General features: G+C 40.9%; 1 protein-coding gene across 8 annotated transcripts in view; it reads right to left on the bottom strand.

Moving 5' to 3' along the window:
* AKAP13 (A-kinase anchoring protein 13) overlaps positions 1–17,931 on the bottom strand; it is a 209,988-nt gene that overhangs the window by 36,545 nt on the left and 155,512 nt on the right. For 5 of the 8 annotated variants that reach the window (XM_032699851.1, XM_032699853.1, XM_032699848.1 and 2 more), the window contains exons 13-17: positions 12,444–12,790; positions 9,288–9,341; positions 6,371–6,433; positions 4,069–4,246; positions 2,818–2,926 (exon numbers count right to left, since the gene is read on the bottom strand). In XM_032699851.1, the coding sequence (XP_032555742.1) occupies positions 2,818–2,926; positions 4,069–4,246; positions 6,371–6,433; positions 9,288–9,341; positions 12,444–12,790 (751 nt within the window). The remainder of the gene's footprint in view (positions 1–2,817; positions 2,927–4,068; positions 4,247–6,370; positions 6,434–9,287; positions 9,342–12,443; positions 12,791–17,931) is intronic. The other 3 variants (XM_032699850.1, XM_032699852.1, XM_032699855.1) reach the window with 2 other exon arrangements.

The following is a 17,931-nucleotide window of genomic DNA, read 5'->3' as shown; positions in this document are numbered from 1 at the left end:
AGTGCAATGCAAGCAATATAAAGCAAACTCCCCAGAAATTTTCCTTCAGCCATTAATCATAAAATGCCAATGGTCCAGAGGCAATTTGACTAGAATGTGCACACTTTTCCAACATAAACAGAACAACCCTAGAGGGACTCAATATAAGGCATTTAAATTGAAGAATTCTTAGCAAGACTGATGCATTAATTTTGTTTAGACTGCCTTTCAAAGGAGTTGTTCTAGCGTCCCAGACCTGAAGAACATGATTAGGCAACACTGCTTTTTCTTCTGTAGTCTACTGTCTATTTAGACTAAAAGTCAAGATGAACAATAATACTTTACTGTAAATTGAACCACCTTCTCCAGCACAATTCTACTTCCATTTCAGTGGTTTTATTTATAGCAATTCCTGGCTTTATAACAGTGCTCCACACTGGAAATTTGCTATTCCAAGGCCGAAAGCATTCTTCCGAGCGCTCCAGCCAAGAGCTCTTGTGACCTCCCTCTATAAAATGCTGAAGGATTAACAGTTGTGAATGGCCACAACAGCTCTTGGAACATCTGAGAAATCAGATGGGAGTGTGGGATAGAAATACAGTCTTGGAAACTGCTCCTGCCTCAGCACATGTGACAATAAATGGTAAAAATAAGAGAAATACCTCCATGTATTATTAATTTGGATTTAGTTTTTAAAGTTTTTGTGCAAAGCACGTTGCTTTCTTCTCATTCAGACACAATTGCAGGGATCAGATGTTTGGGTTTTTTTATTTTTTTAACACCTACCACAAAATTATGCAAAATTATTTCCATGAAATCAATTTTTACTCTTGCACAACTCTGAAGTGCTCTGCTGAAGTAACAGGAATGTCAAACCCCAGTGATACAAGGAAGTTTATACACTGAGACCTTCTAAAAGGCACTAAAGCTACTTCACCTGTCATATGGTCACAATTCAAGCAACACTTTTCTTCTTTCAAAGTGAGTGAGGAAGAATGAAGTAAAATCATAGAATCATAGACTGGTTTGGGTTGGAAGGGACCTTAAAGATCCAATCTCCCTGCCAAGGGCAGGGGCATCTTCCATTAGACTGGGTTGGTCAAAGCCCCATCCAGCCTGGCTTTGAACACATCCAGAGATGTGGCATCCACAGCTTCCCTGGGCGATTTACTGAAGATTCTGAAGTCAGGAAAGAGTCAGGACTGGAATGAGAACTCACGATCTGAATTTTCAAAGTGATTATTCCTTTCGGATGCTTACATCAACCCTTCAAATGCATTGATTTTCAAAACCACGTTGCTATAAAAATGAGGCTCTTCTGAGGAATCACAAATTAATGACTGAGAAAATAAAGCCCACAGGAGTGTTTGTAATTTTTAAGCTCAGCATCCCAAACTCACAGACATCTGCCTCAAAGCAGAAGATTAAATCTGCTATTTCTTCCACAGCCCCTCTGGAGAGCTTACTACATCTTCTCCTTCCCTTCTGTCTCCATGGGACCATGGCTGGCTCTAGAAGAAGATGGAATAATCAAAGCTCTCAGGTCTCCATGGCATTTTTAACGTAGGTCATAGGACAGAGAGGAGCAGAAAGGCAGCAAGTTGTCCAATTCCAAGACGGAGGCACAAATCCTCCACTGTCATAAACCCCCACCGTGGGCCTGAAGGAAAGTGTCCAGGGAGAGGGGGATGAACCTCAGCCGTCCAGGCTCCCTCAGCCACCAACAGCGCGTTTTCGGGGAGCAAACAGGGCTATTTATGGTGTCTGGTCAGCGGTTGGGTGCAATGCCAATAAATTGGCTGCTCCAAAAAACAACAATGAAGGCCTTCAGCCCAGGGAGGGGAGCGGGAAGGCAGGATCCGGCCTTGGGCGGGACAGAGCTGCCCATGTTTTGGTTACCGTTGCTGGGGGACACATCCGCTAGGCCACATTCTTATTAATCACGGAATAATCATGGTGAAGAATTTTAAAATTACTCCTACAAAGCATAATCCCTGTGAGCTTCCACCAGCAAGCCTCCTCCATGAATAAAACACCTTTCTTAAAGCACCTTTGCCTTGTTCAGCTTTGCAAGGAAGAAGCATGTTAATAAAGAGGAAAGATCAGAGACCATCACTAACTGACAAGACGTGAGCTAAGATGTCAGTTTGGTTTCTGGTTGGCAATTAATAAAATGAAAACATGTGTAACTCAGCCCTTTCTAAGCACATCCAGCTGCAGCCTTCTGAATGACTTTTTCAGCTGAAAGAATCAATTCAGTCAAGTTGCAAAATTAAGTGCTTGTTATCACTTCAATTAAGCTAAACTGGAAAATTTCATAGAATCATCTTTTATTATTTTCTTCAGGAATGAGATTCAATAAATTACACCCAACTGCTCCAAAATATTTAACTCAAAATGAATAGCAACAAACTACCCAAAGGAGATCAAGACATGGATTCTCAAGTTTCCATGTATCAACTTTCAAAAATCTAGATGTAGGGAAATAAGATCTCACGTGGAATTTGCCTGACATCAATGGAAGAAACTCTGAAAGGATGTAAAATTAAATCCTTTTTTTTTTTAAAATAACAAACTCGATTTGTACCAGTAGTCTAATTTAAGAACAAAAACCAAAAGAAACCTAACACAAAGAAATACTAAGGATACACTGGGAAAAACTAAACTAAACTGACTGAGTTCTGCCTTTCCACCCACAATTCCATTCAGCAGTGAAACATATATTTCACATAATATAGGAGAGCAAGAGCAGCTACTAGCACATTCTGCCTTGGGAAGGTAGCAGGATATACTCAATAATACAGATGACAGCATGGATAAGGGAACACTGTTACTCACTGTCGAGCACTGGCTTGCTAATTGACATTAGAGACATGGATTTGGTCAGCGGAGATGAAGCAGCAGAAGAACAGAAATTAAATCCTTGTGGCTGCGATGTCTGACGCGCCTGCAGGACAGAAAAGAACCACACTCAGTAATCATGTAAAGAACGACAGAACCATCCCAGCTTCAGATCCCAGTTCAGTGTTCATGTTTACTGAAATTCTCACTTTGAAACAGTGAAAAATTTAAACAATCCCACAATAAGATAACAGGTGAGAAAGTCAAGTACCGCAAAAAACGTAACCAGTGTTGCACAGGTGAAATGCGGCATTTTGTTTTGTCTTTTAAGTGTAAGACAACTAATTATGCAACAGAGACTCTGGCTGCTTGATTTTCTTGCAAGGTATTACAAGACAGATATTGTTAACTGTCTGACGGCCACTGAAATTACTGTTGTGACTCCAGCTCCTCAGCATAACTTGACTGTGGTTCAACATGGTAAAAGAAACCTGATGCTCAGCAGTGCGTACCCCAAAAATGCCATTCCCCAAAGCAAAAGAAGACCTGAGAGTCGTAGCATTACAGCTTAAAAGGCCAGATCCTGTAAGACCCGTTTACTGCCTTGATGTACAGCAGTGACTTTATGAGGCAAACAGACTGGATGGTTAATGATTCTGACATGAACCCAGAAAATACTATGGCTGAAAGTTCCAACTCAAAAATCCAGGGTATTTATAGTATTTAAAAGAATAATTACTTCTTTAACAACAATTAACAAGGAGTCTCATAATATTGTGGCTCATCTGTCCTTAACAGCTATCATAGACTTCTGTTCCAGAGAGGTTACTTCATATTTTCTTAATATGCAATTACCATTTTACTTTAATTCTGCATTAATTGCAGAAGCAATTTTTCATTCAATCAACACCTTTGATTGATAGAATCACTATATCCATGCTAAAAATTAAATAACTTTTCCATAATTACTCATGCAATTAGTGGAAGAAAACTGGGAGGTTTCTTGTTCTTACCCTAAGACTTTGCCCATCAACCACGTTGTCCCAAAGAACCAAATAGCAAAGTTAACACAGATGGAGATTCCTCCATGTTAAAGATGGAAGATTTTAATTTTTTTTATATATATATATATATACACACATACACATATAGGGTGGAAGCTTTTGTGAGACTGTCACTTGGGAAAATTACTTTTAAAATGCTGATGTAGCATTTTGCTGACATCTAGCAATAGCTGGACAGTTTTACCTGGTGACCATAGTCTCTGATTTCTCCTTGCTCTTCAGTGAGCAGGACCAGGGACCCACACTGATTGCTGGCAAGTGGACTCCGCCTGAGGTCTTTGGAGCTCAGGGAAGAACCCTCCAAGTTTGTAGAGGGCTTCTTGTTCTCACCAGAGTCTCCAGCAAGGCCTTCTAGGCTGTAACTAAAGAGAAAGCACAGAGGTTAGATGCTGACAAACTCCTAGGGACCAGTGTCTTTCAGCACAGAACACCTTCACGTGTAAAACACACGGCAGTCACTAACTGAACTCTGCAGGGAAATGCAGATGTTACTGCTCAACATGTTATTTCTATTTTCTTCAGAGTAAACTGCAGCTCCTTTGGGCCTCTAATGAGACACAGTAGTTGCTTGAATGACCATTCAAACTCCTGGTCAAGAGCCTTTCCTACTGTTTTCTTCTTATTCTTCTTTAGTGGTGCACAGGAAAATCCAGAAACACCCCTTCTAATGATTTTGGTATTTCCACTTTTTTTTTTCTAGCTTTTTACTGGACTCTCCCTTGGAATAAAGCCACCCAAATTAAACTACCTTGTTTAGCCTGTCCTGAACCAAAATCCCTCCTAGCAGCCACATCAGCCGCTGTAACATTCATCTCTGCAGCCACTGAATCTATTTTAAAACTTGCCACTGCACAAAGCTTTGGCACTGATAATGTCCTTCTTTCTGCCAAAGCCGGTTTCTTTTCTACCTTTTCTGTCATCTTTTTCTTGAATTCAATAACTGTTGTCACCTCCTCTTTCACGTGGGACTATTTAATCTGATAAATCTTGACCTAGTATTCTGTTTCTGACCCTCAAGCTCTTCAGGCCTGAGCATCAACAAACCCACTGAAATGCCACTGTGGAATCATGTGCAAGCTTCACAGATTCATCTCCCAGCACACGAGTACAATTCCATTGCTGATGTTTGATTTGATACTCACTAAGTCCTCCAAGGTCTACCTTGGATTTATATCCCAACCTGAGGCTAATCATGACATCTAAGTGGCCAACAAGCTGACATGTAAACAAATGAAAGGGAAAACACACTCTAGACTGTACAGATGATTTAAACAACCAGGGCAGTTTTAAATTCAGGTAGACTTGCAGAGTAGTGATTAATGTTCTGGAGTCCCTTAGAAGCATTAAGTGGCTGATAAATATGCACCTTAAAAGCAAAAATTGCAATAAACATTGAATAAAAAGATTTAGTATATTCAAAAGACTTTTTTCATGGTAATTAATGAGAAAAAAAGGCTGGTTGAAGCATTCATAATTTAATCTGCTTTAAGAAGATTGCAACTCATCAATGTGTATTTATAGCAGGCCCTGAAAAGTTTATTCTAAAACACCTGTAGAGAGAAATCAGTCCCATTTCTACTGATTATTTAGAGCAGAAGAATATTTTTTGCTTACATTCCAAGGTGGTAACAGTGATGGTACACGGTGCAGAAAAAAATTACGTACTTGTGACAAAACCAGCTAAAAGCTGCAAATATTACCCCATGAAATAGTTATCAGTGGGTGATACTGTTCTGTAATTTGCTGATTGGAGTATATAGACCATATATAATTAAATCTGTAATAGGAAGGACAGATTAACATTTTTCTCAATATCTACTCTTCAGAAAAAGAGTTCAATTGTTCTACACACAACCAGCAAGAACAGTCAGAGAAAATGCAAAAAAGCTATAAAATCTGGGGGACTGGCTTCCAAGCAATATTATGTGTAAAGAGGTGACCTGCAAACACCAATCTCAACTCTGGGACTTTCTGCAGAAGATGCAATCTTTAAATGCCTGGGAAATTTTCATCTGAGGTGATCAGATTGATTTTTCACAGAGGGTTTTACATGATTAGCCTCTTTGAAGAAAAAACCAGATCTTTCAATTTACAAAGAATAAGCCTGTATGAACTTAAATCCTTTATGAGATTTATCTGGAACAGAGCAGTGTTGAATCATATTTAATCTTGTTCTGATTCTCTGGCTGACACAATTATCATTATGATCATTGCTGCGGAAAAAACACGGCTTAAAGTCATCACGGAGCAGAGCAGCTCAACCCAACAGTGCAGATTCTTTAATGCTGGAGGTCAGTGAAAAGCAGCCACCACCTTCACCTGCACCCCAACTCAGAAGATCCATTCCCAAGACTAATGGCTTAAAAAGCAGACCAAGCAAACAAACACGTGCACGCTTCAGCCAGAGCAGCGGTGGGATGCACAAAAAGCTGACAACAGGGTGCTTGCAGTGCTCCTTTGCTGCTGCACATTTATTCATACCATACCTTCTACAAGTAAAGTCAGGACCCATGGCAAGGTACTGTACGCCTGAGGGACACCAGCTCAAACTAGGAACATCAAAAGAGGCAAAGAAAGGAAAAGGGCAGTGATTATTGGATTGTTATGGAACAGGGGAATGGTAAAAGACTCTCACTCTTACATATTTTGAAAAAAACCCCAACCATTCAACTCAGAAATAATGCAGTAGCATATGCCTGGTTGCACAAACACACCAGAGTGCCCCAAATGCCTGAGGTTACCACAACACAGGTAGCAGGACAGCCCATGCTTCCCCCAAACTCCCATTGGTGTACAATGAACTGGAGAAATCACTCCTTGTGGGGAGTGAAGTTTTTTGGGAAAAACATGACTGAAACATACCAAAGCCAATTCTGCACAAGTAATCACACACGGCCATTGTGTTAGTAATGATTAGTATTTTTCTGGTAACTCTCATCCTCAAATCAGAAAAAGAATCCCTTATAGACATTTAATAGTTTAAGTCCCCTCCAGAGAAGTATTAACAACCTCAGGCTACGCTTGGGAAAAATAAGGAGAGAGAGACACATTCTTAAACGCTACACAGCAAGTCATTGAAAGAGGCTGGAAGGAAAAAACAGGCTTGTCTTACTATTAACTTGGGATTAAATCAAGAGTGCTTCTGACTAGAAAACCTTTCAGCTCCCATACCCCAAAAGAGTCTCCAAGTTGCATCATGAAAGACATAAGAAATGCAAATACAGTATGCAAATATTTTGGTTGTTATTTTAAACATTGCTTTTGTTATTTTTTCTCTGTCAGCTCATGGCCCAATTGCAGGTTTTGCAGACACAGAGAAATCCATCTTCCTGTCAGCTATGACATATAAATGATCCCTAAATCCTGGAAAAGCTGTCCAGGAAACATACATTGTCTGAAGGGAATTTTGCATCAGCACAGATCTGCCAGAGCAGCACTGCACAAGTCCTGCTCCCAGCCCCTGGCCTGTGATACATGCAAGGAGAGGACAAGGCCAGAAAATGCTTTGCTCCAGAACAGGAGCCTACAAAAAGGGCAAAACAAGTGTAAGTATCCCCAGGCCAGTAACTGTGTGTGCCAGAAGCCTCCGAGGGCACAGAGGAAGGTTTAAACCCACTGACTGCATCATGTCATGCCAAGTCTTCATACAGTGTCCACACACAACACCAGAAACATTCTGTAAGGGTCGGACACTTGTGTTCAACGGTGGAGTTCAAATAACTGCTACCTGTTTTATAAAAGATGTTAATTGGGTGAGGATACACCCAAGTGCTAAAACTGCAGGGAAGAGAAGTAGAAGAGCAGAGGGAGGGAAGAAGAGGAGCCATATTTATGCAGGAGGAAGTTTGAAGGTGGTATAAGATCCCAAAGAAGGAAAGAGACCTTTTGGCAAGGGCTGTGGAAAGCACTCTTGCAGAATCACAGCCCTGCTGGGGAGCCACCCACAATCTGTTGGCAACACTATAAAAAACAAACAAGATCAATGCAGAGCATAAAAAACGCCTCTGCAGAAGACAACTTGGGGAAGGGGGACGAGCTGTTACCTACATCAGCCTTGTGGGAGAGCATAAACTGTTGGAATCCGTTTCAGGCTGCTGCTCTGCAAGTGGGGTTAGAGAGGATGATATCAAAGTGGTTAGGAGGCCAGAAAAAGAGAGAGGGTGCTTACGAAAGAACTGCCACACATTTCAGGTAAGACTAGGGATTTTAGGTTGCCTATTTGAGACATACATTGTCTCTATTCTACACGTAAACTCAGTGTTTCAAGATATTTTGACCCTAAAAACTAACGTAACTCCTACAGAGGATCCGTAAGAGATGACTGATAAAGAGATGTTCATTTGCATGAGCTGAGAAGACGAGCACTGCACAGTTTCCTCCAGAACACACTGATGCAAATAGAGTGGCTTCTTAGAAATAAAAAAGTGTGTTCTTTTTTAAGAGCTCCCTCCTGAACTGTACAGCACTGCTCATAGGGCTTAATTTATGCTGACACATGATAAGGCACAGGGATTTTTTTGGTCATAGTATCACTGTAACATCTTCTTCACATGTGGAAATGTGGTAGTTTGTTTGCACACACATCACGTCATCCATTTCAAGGGAAGGGAAATACTGAGTTAACCTGCCACAGGAGAGGTAGCAGGCTGTGGGAGATGAGAAGAGGTTGAACCACTGAAGAGGAAAGGTTAAACTGCTATATTTTCTTTAGCCTAAAATGTCTAAGTGTGGTCAATATACATCTGCTGTGTCAAAAACTAAGTGTCCTGTTTTATATATTAATAGACAACGCAAAGGTTACGTGAGTGAAAATGCCTATCTGCATTTTCCTCATGGAAGAGGATCTGAAAAAACATGAAAGTTTGCTATAGAGAAGAAAAACACATGGAAGTAAAGAGAAAAACACACCTTACTACCTATTTTTTTAGGAAGATGGTTATAAAAAACATAAAAAGAGCAAAATTAAAGCCATTTAGTTCAACCAGCTGCAGATCTGCAGAGCATTCTCCAAATGTGAGATTGTGTCTGATCCATTCCCTCCCCACGTGCCCCTTCTGCAAGTCTTGCCAGGAGTCCCTGATGTACTTTAAATCTAAATCACACACATGCTCCCAGGTAAACAATCATCTTAACTCCAAATTTTACACATAGCAAAGGCCAACTAAATGATATCTGAGATTTCTCCAAGTTATTAACATATCATCCTGGAGAAAATGGCTTGGGCATGTGCTCTGTGGGGCAGAAAAACTGCTCTGGGTCAGACTGGAGAGGGAAAGCAGCCAAGCGGGATGCACACCTCTAATGCCAACACTTCCAGAGGTACTACAGGTTTACTAACATGAGAGTATGGAGTTAGTAGACATACAAAGGCAAAACAGTTAGTTACATTAGTTGGCTTTGTACCTTCTCCTATGAATGGGAGGCTTCTTTATACCATCCCCCAGAACTCGCATTGAACTGAAAATGAATCATGGAGAGTGGTCAGCAGCTTGAATGGAAAAAAAATGAACAAATGGCAGCTAAGGGATTAATATCCCTGACACACAAACAGAGGAAATGGACATACAGGGAAAACACAAAATGAAATACTAAAGGAAGTAATGAGTCTCTGTGTTCCTCCTCTCTATTACAAATAAATCCGGGTCTCGGTTGTTGCATTTTGTACAGAGAGAAGGTTGCACAGGTATTGACCATGCTGCAACTTTGCTGCTGCCAAAGCCAGGTCAGTTTAAAGTTTAGATAAGGCCAACCTCTTTGACAGAAGCTGTTAGCAACAGTGATTAACACCAGCTCCAGTTCTGCAGTGCTTAATCCACCAGTGGAAAACAGCAGCGTTTCGTCCCTCGGCCGGAGCGTTAAACACACTGCAGCATTGTTGAAAGACAGGCATTTCAAATCCCCAATGAATGTCAGGAATTAACTGAAGGATGAACATCCTTTTGTGGCAGCCTCGTTGGTTTTCTTTGTGTTTTTAATAGCAAAATGTAGACATGAGGATTATCTGTGAAGTTCATTTGAGGAAAGAGGGGAAGCAGAGGGGAACCGAGCATCTTTTCACATTTCATTTAAGATTATTACCTTTTTTTTCAGATCTTTTCTGTGAACAAACTTTTACGCTTGTCTCTCTTACAACAGGTAACACGAACAGTGGAAAAGGCCAAATCCTAAAAAAGGCTGATTTTTTCCTGTAGGTTTTTTGGGTCCTGTATCAGGAGCTCTGTTTAAGCTTGACTTAGCTACATATTCGTCATGAGGGGAAAGACTGGTTTTGGTGTGGATGGGGGCTGGACCAGGCTGCAAGTCCTTTGCTGGGGCAGGAGGCACTTCTTAGAGTTCAACTGATGGTGCAGTCTGCCACCATCAGTGACAGACACCTCTTCCTGGCTCCACAGCCCAGTTCTAATCCTCGGTCTGGTTTTGGTGGCAATTACACTTTATTTGGTTAATTTCTGCCCATTTAGTGAGTGCACCCTGCTCACCTACAGAGCAGAGAAGTGCCATGGGTGCCCATGGGAGGTGAGGGAGTGTGGCAGGTGCTGGGAGCAGCACAGATCCAGCACATCAGCAGGACAAACCTTAGTTAAGGCTTGTGCTCTACGTTACTTCACTTTAAAGATTTGCAAAAGGCAAATTACAATAAGGCTTTTTTCCCATTAAATGAAAAAGCATCTACTGCATATGAAATAATAAGGAAACACTCCAAATTTAACTGATTTCTATGAAAGTCACTTCTTTGTGCTTCACTTCCTCAGTATTTGTTGTTGTTCACTAAGCAACCAGAGTCTCAACATCACAACAGCCTCATATGAAAAGAACAAGGAAAATAAGAAAACAACAAACCAAATAATCCAAATTCCTTTCTAACAGAAGAAAAAAACCAAACAAGAACCAAATCAGCACCATAGACCCATCCAGCTTTTCGTTTTTATTAATCTGTGTGACAGCTATCCTTATGTAGCCACAGCTGTATCTGAGAACATAAGAGAACAATTACTGTTCCTTTAACTCAGATTTTCTTACATTTACAATGAATGTATTTTCCCTTATCAGAAACAGTCTCCAAATCTGAGCAGAATTTAACCCCATGTGTTCAGTGTTAGCAGTGATTGCCAGCTATGCAGTTTATTACCACCAGAAATCCTTATGCAACAAGTCCTACACTTAAAAATAAATCTCTGCAAATGAGTTTAAAAGCTTATGGACTCATTCTGTCATAAACCTGCAGGTATGTCATATGCTGACTCTTTTGTAGTTTTAAAAAGACAAGTATTACTTAATTTATATAAATATTACCTGAGTACCAAGAATGAAGCCCAAAAAAAGGTGACAGTGGTAGAAAACAGTAATAATAAATCTTTCATCCTATGTTACTCAGAGGGTCCTGAATGTTTTTCAACCTTAACTTTAAAACCTGAAGGGTATACAATATTCCCTTACTGACACCCACCACTCCTAATGTGTAAAAGATGCACACATTCCTGATGGGAGGCTGCTGCCTCTCCCTGGATTACCCAAACAGGTCAGTAAAAATTTACCAGTTGTGAGTGGCCAGTTTTAATTTAATGCCATCCATCACCAAATGCAAAGACTCCCTTTCTGTTAAGAGCAGACCTGAGGCCATGAGGACAGCAGCAGGCAGACAGAGAGCAGCACTGCACTGCACGCCGGGGCCTGCAGCCTCAGTGAGCTGCAGGGAGGAATCTGGCCCTCCTAAAACAACTCAGTTTTAATGCTCTGAAAGCATTAAAGCACATTAAAAACACTGGCCAAACCTCCACTGGATTCAGAACATGCAGGGTTTGATGGCAAGTGTCCAGCAGCCCCGATGCTGAACAGAGCATGGCAGGGAACCTTACACCAATTACTGCTTCTTGGTCTGCATCTTCCTTTACTTCATCTTCCCCACTGAGAAGGGGAACTGAGCAAATTTTTCTCCCCCAGTCACTTGGCACCAGAATTTACACACTCACGTGGCTGTTACACCTCTCCCTCTTGCATCTTCTGAAAGAACAACTGGGAAAACTACCCTTTTGAATCTTCTCAGACACCAGCAGGGGCACTGGTGATGAGTTAAGTGGGACTTACTGTCCATGACAGACTGAGGTGGAACCAATTCTGTGAAACAGGGATGACCCACCTCACCACTATGAAGAGTCTCCACACCATTTTTTAAAAGCCTGTGCTATGTCTTAATACAATCAGAGCAATAATGGCCATGTTTATTTTGTGATCAACAAGATTTAACACTCCAATAATTCCCTTAGCAAAGCCCTTCATATAGAAAGGGGTGATGACAGTTCTAATGGAAGACTTGTCCCAAGGTAATTCCATTTACTCTGAAAACCTCAAGCATACTGTAGGTATTAAGTACTTTAACCCTGGAAGTTAATTTAAGAAAAACAAACAAACATATGTTAGGAGATTGTCTTCAACCCTTGGAGTGAAAAAGAAATAATCAGAAGCGATGTCCACACTCTTCTGTTTTATCATGCCAAGCCTAAAGCTCAAATAAATGTGCATGAATGGGTGTAAAGTAAATCAAAGCAGCCCTACACTCACCTCCTCTGGTTTATTTCTGCTTCATTGGTGGCATTCTTCCCCGGCCCCCAGCTGTGCCGACGGAAAGGAGACAGTGGTCGCATGGAGTTGCGTAAGACAGAGGAATGGGTGGGCACATCTGTGATACTGTCCAGCTCCTCTTCCTTCTCTCCTCCCTCAGAGGCCACCATGTTGGTGCAGCTGCCATCCAGGCTGTGCCTGTCCTTGGGCTGGGCAAAGTTCACAGTCGGTGGGAAGGGAAGGGATGTGTCGCTGCCCAGGGATGAGTTCCTCTCCAGGGACATGGTGTCATCTGCAGAGGAACTGGAGCTGGTGACATCACATGCAGACTGCTCCTCTTCAGGCTGCTGTGGGCAAGAAAAATTATAAATATACTAGAGTAGAATCATAGACTGGTTTCAGTTGGAAGGGGCCTTAAAAGATCAGCTAGTCCAACACCCTTCCCATGGGCAGAGACATCGCTCACTAGATCAGGTTGCTCAAAGTCCCATCCAACCTGACCTTGAACACTTCCAATGAAGTGAATACATTTAGCATTTTAAATAAATGCAAATATTTTATATTTCACATGAGCTGAGAGATTTCTTAGTTAATAGCTTAAGGCAAATTAACCATCACAGAACCGAGACTTTTTGCTTTGGTTTCCAAAGAGGGTCAAATGCTCTGCAGGGTGATCTCTTCCACCCTTGGCTGCCATAACCCTGGGCTCCCATCTCAGGTCCTCTGCCTGCCTTCCTCTTCCCAATTCCATGTTTCATCCTGTACAACAAATCCTGTTCCTCTCACCATTTCTGGCTAAACCTGTTATTGATAAAGGTGCCATAAAACTGCCAAAGGTTTACTGAGAGCGAGTAATGGGGAACTGGGTCATCACAACTCCTGATGACAAACTCCAGCCTCTCCTGTGAAACCGGGATTGGCTTGGAGAGCTCAAGGCCAATGCACTGTTCTACTGCATCATGCAGCACAAAAGGGACAATTACTCGCTAGCAAAAAACAGACAGAAAAAAAATAAAAGCTTAAATCCCTGTCCCCTGCTACTTTCCATTAAGCAGAAAGTTAATACCAGGGTTTGCAGTATTTTTCAAATCCAACTGTAATTAAAAAAAAAATATTCTACAGGATCAGCCACCCTGTATTACAGGTCTCGAGTCATACTGCAATTTTTGGGTTTAGTTTGCTCAAAAAACAGTACGTAGAAGCCAAACTGGTTCTCTTTGGCCCAAGGCCACACGCTGACCATACAGCCTGAGAAGAGCCCGTGTGCATTCTGCATTCCCCGTGGCTAACATAAAAAACACAAGCATCTCTCTGACATCACCTCCAGTCAGAAATGGTGTTTGCCCTGAGGGACCGATGTGGGAAGTTTCAATTTATCCTCCTGCAGATCCCTGTGCTGTATCATTTAAAATAATAATAGTCAGAATGCTCTGTCAGGCCATGTACAACAGACTATTCAGCAAAGCCACAGCGGGTAATTGTCCTCAAGCAGTGGGCTCAGAGGGCTGGGCAGAAGATGAGCACTGGAGGAGCTGCAGGCTGTCAGTCCTCATTTGGCAGAAGACTGTGGGCTGCAAAACCCCGTTCCCAGAAGGGAGAGATGGACATCAGAACCCACAGAGGGCAGGATGAACAGCAGTGCTGTCTCACAGAAGTCCTGACCCTGGATCCCACCCCACTGACTTCATTCAACTCCAGCAGTGTTAAACACTCCAGAGACTTTTGCTTTTCTGTGCTCTTTTTGATGAGCACACATTGTAAGCTAAAAACATTTTATTTAACTGAATAAAAAGAAACTGGGATGTTCAAAAAATGTTCTAATCAAACATTTCACTATTTAGAGGGAAGACCTGTTTCATGCTTAGCTATTTTTTATTCTTAGAAGTTTATTTTTATTCTTACACTTTTAACACACAGTTATGTTCCTAAGTTGGTTTAAATAAATGCTGTCACACTATTTCCCTTCTTATATCCATCAAAGGGAAACAGAGAAAAAAGAAAGACAGCATCCACAGGACAACACCAAAGAACAATATACCTTCTAAACACAAAATATTAAAAAACACACACTAAAAATACACGCCCCCCCCCGAACATTCATTTCATGGTAAGGTATGTCAAATATTAATGGGGAATTTCTGTAAACTCTATTCTCTAAACTATTGGATTTGACAGATTTGAGTGTAGGTTAAAAGAAAAGGGAACTGAAATGGATGGCCTGTGAAGTTTTTGATGTCGTTTGGCATTATTCAAGATAATCTGATAGTTGTGTGAGTCATGATGAGAGCTCCCTGAATTGCTTAAATACAGACCAATCAAGTAGTCATTATGTGGATAATACTCCTGTAGTAGAGGAAACAGTCTGCTTCACTTCTATGAGACAGGAAAATACTGTCAGACATTAGGTCAGGCTGGAGGGGACTTTGAACAACCTGGTCTAGTGGAAGGTTCCCTGTCCATGGCATGGGTTCTAACCCATGGGGGTTAGAACCAGATCATCTTTCAGGTCCCTTCCAACCTAAACCTTTCTAGGACTCTATGACTGGGGCAGCACAGCAAGAGAGGAGAAGACTGTACAAAGTATAGGACAGTTTGGAAACACTCAACTTGCATGCAAATCTAGCAACAATAGTGCAGAACACCAAATTATTTATGCAGGAATCAGAGTAAAAAAAGAGGAATTTTTATTTCCCAGATGAAAATACTGCTCCAGTTAAAAATGGAGAATAAAACCCACTTCCCTAACAAGGAAGATTTAGGGTTGCTATCGTAAAAAGCAGTTCAAGGAGATATTTGAAAAAAAGGGAAATAAATGTGGTCCCTTTTAACTTTTACCTTGAGCATCAGACTGACCACAGAACATAATAAACAATTTCCTTGAACTTGTGGCCCATGCTTATTCCCCTAAAAATATTCTGCCTTCATTTCAATGACTTTTTTTTCTTAAACAAAGAAAACAGTTAATATGAAAGAGGACTCTGTCTGCAAAATGCCGAATGTGGCTGACACATCTAAAACATCTATATTGTAGTCACCTCTGCAAAAAATCAGCTATCTGGCCAAGGGCCAGTAAATATGCATTTCTTTTTAATCCTATTTGAGTAAAAAAAGACACTATTTGCTGAACAGAAATGGTTCTCTAATGTGTTCTTTTCCTATGAGAAAAATGAAACATTAAAGTAATATTAATTTTCTTCAATTTAAGCTTGCTGGATTGCACCTCAACAAATTCAACCCTTAACTATGACCATAAACTTCATGGCTGAAAAGAGCTTTTACAGATATTTGCTAATGGGCATTTTCTTTGTTCTCAGAAACAGTACTTGGTGAGAAGCTAGTAAATAAAAATCAGATAAGGCATAAAAGGGAGTATTCTGAGAAAGAAAGCATGTGCTTCTTCAAGAATAGGGATAAAGGAAATCACTGGGATGGTCAGGGTATAAGATAACTTCTTCAGCTAAATCCCTCCTCTGTAGGAGGTCTTGATAAAGGGAATTAAAATGCTCTTTCAATCATTGCCGTGATGACAACATGTAAAGTGCTGAGACACAAACTTTCTCTGTCACCTGATCTTCCATGTGACAAAGACATTAAAGTTGTTACAGTATTTTTAAAAAGAAGATGAAAAAAATTAAACCTTGGCATCCTGAAGTTTCCTTGGAATACCTTTACACTAAAAGTATCAAGCCAACATCTTTGGTTGGTTTGACATATAATCCAGGAGAATCAATTTTTATTTGGATTTGCCTATGGCTCCAGGTTCCCTAAAATTAACCTCAGTAGTGGCCTCCTATCAATTATTTATCATAACTTTTATGATTTGGAGTGGAGGAGCCTTCCCCTTTCTGTTCAACCTTTTAATCCTTTAGGTTTGTATTTTCTGCATGGCTGTTGGGGGGTTTGTTTGTTTGTTTTTGTAAAAGAAACAATAATTCTGAAACATAAATGCAAAATATTTGTGTGTTTGTGTATTTCCCTGAGTAAACCAAAACAAAGGCAGAAATTAAACAAAATTCAAGAAGCTGAGTTGCAGTCTCTTCCTCTGGAAATGATCTGTGGGCTCCTGACTCCCTTTGTCCGAATCATTTCCCAAGAGGCACATTAAAAAGTTTCCCAGTAACGCAGGATTTCGGTGGCAGGTTAAAAGTTAAGATGAGCAAAGCATATGGGCTCCACCCCAGGATGTTGCCAGATGACTGTGAGAGATGACCTTATGCAGCATTAATCATTCAAGAAGGAGGGTGCTGCAAAGCCTGCCCAGATGGCTGTCTGGGATGGAGAAGGAAAAGCAGGATGACGAGGACATGGCAATGGAGCGCTGACGCAGAGAAAACAAAACACTTTGCTTAAGCCATAGACTTGGAAGCAGTTTCTGGGTCTCAGTGACAGCCTCTAAAGTCTGAAAAAACAAGGCAGGTTTTAGTGCTAAAGCTCCCTGAACCCAGCAGCTCATGTTACACAGCTCAGCACAACATCCTTCAGGAAGAAAAGAGACAAGCACAGGAGAGGGCAAGGAGATGGTACAGAGCACACACCAGACACCAGGGACAAGTTAAGGTACCTCCAGATTTTGTGACCCCATAGACCCCAATGCTTCCTGGCCCAGGGAGAGAACCAGGGCTTACAATCTACAAATTTCAAGTGATGTCTATGGAAGCAGCCCAAAGCCAGACAACAGCTTGTTCTTCCTCCAGTTTTCTTTCATGTATTAAGCAGTTAACAAAGGAGTTTTTTCTACAGTAAAAAAACCCAACCCTAGTAGACAAAAGTTCAACTCTTGCTCCACAGAAAAGAGAAACAAGAACTGGACTAGTAATAACAATAATCATCGTGACACCAAAAGGTTTGACATCCTCTTTTTGTTCATAAACATATTCTCTCTCTTCCCAATTTGATATGGAAATTGTACTATTTAATAGGTTTATAACTAATCAACTACACCAAAACCAATATTTTTCAGAAGATTGCAGGCATCAGTTATTTTAGTGGTTATTAAAAATATGTATAATTTGCATTTCTACCAGCTGGGCTCAGTAGTCTAAAATCAAAGAAGATTTAATTAAAGAACAAGCTCACAATGCTAAACTAGTGTCTCTGGTCCTCCTAGAAATAACTTTAACTGTAGAAAAGGTACTCAGATAAATCCTGAGAAAGGAGACAAGAAATCAAATTAGTCAGCCAAATGAAGACAAATAAAGTGACTGAGGTTGAGATTAGCTTTGAATAACTTCCTAAACTCAACTCAGGAACCTTTTGAAGCCATTTGCAGAAGAAGTCTGCAACCCACCACATAATGAGAGCAATGCAAAGGCTGCCACACTAAGAAATTCTCTTTCTACAGAGAAAAAAATTTCCTCCCTTTGCCCTCTCTCCACTGGCAACTGAAGATCTGCTTTCCCCACCATCTCTTCCTTTCCCTGCAGCATCCCTGCTACGTTGCACGACCTGTTCTTTTTACGTTTCAATTTTCTTTCTTGCATTTGGAGAT

This window comes from Chiroxiphia lanceolata, chromosome 12 (genome assembly GCF_009829145.1).
Source record: "Chiroxiphia lanceolata isolate bChiLan1 chromosome 12, bChiLan1.pri, whole genome shotgun sequence".
Lineage (NCBI taxonomy): Eukaryota > Metazoa > Chordata > Aves > Passeriformes > Pipridae > Chiroxiphia > Chiroxiphia lanceolata.
The sequence above is the reverse complement of the archived record's forward strand: the minus strand, read 5'-3'. Positions and strand labels throughout refer to the sequence as shown.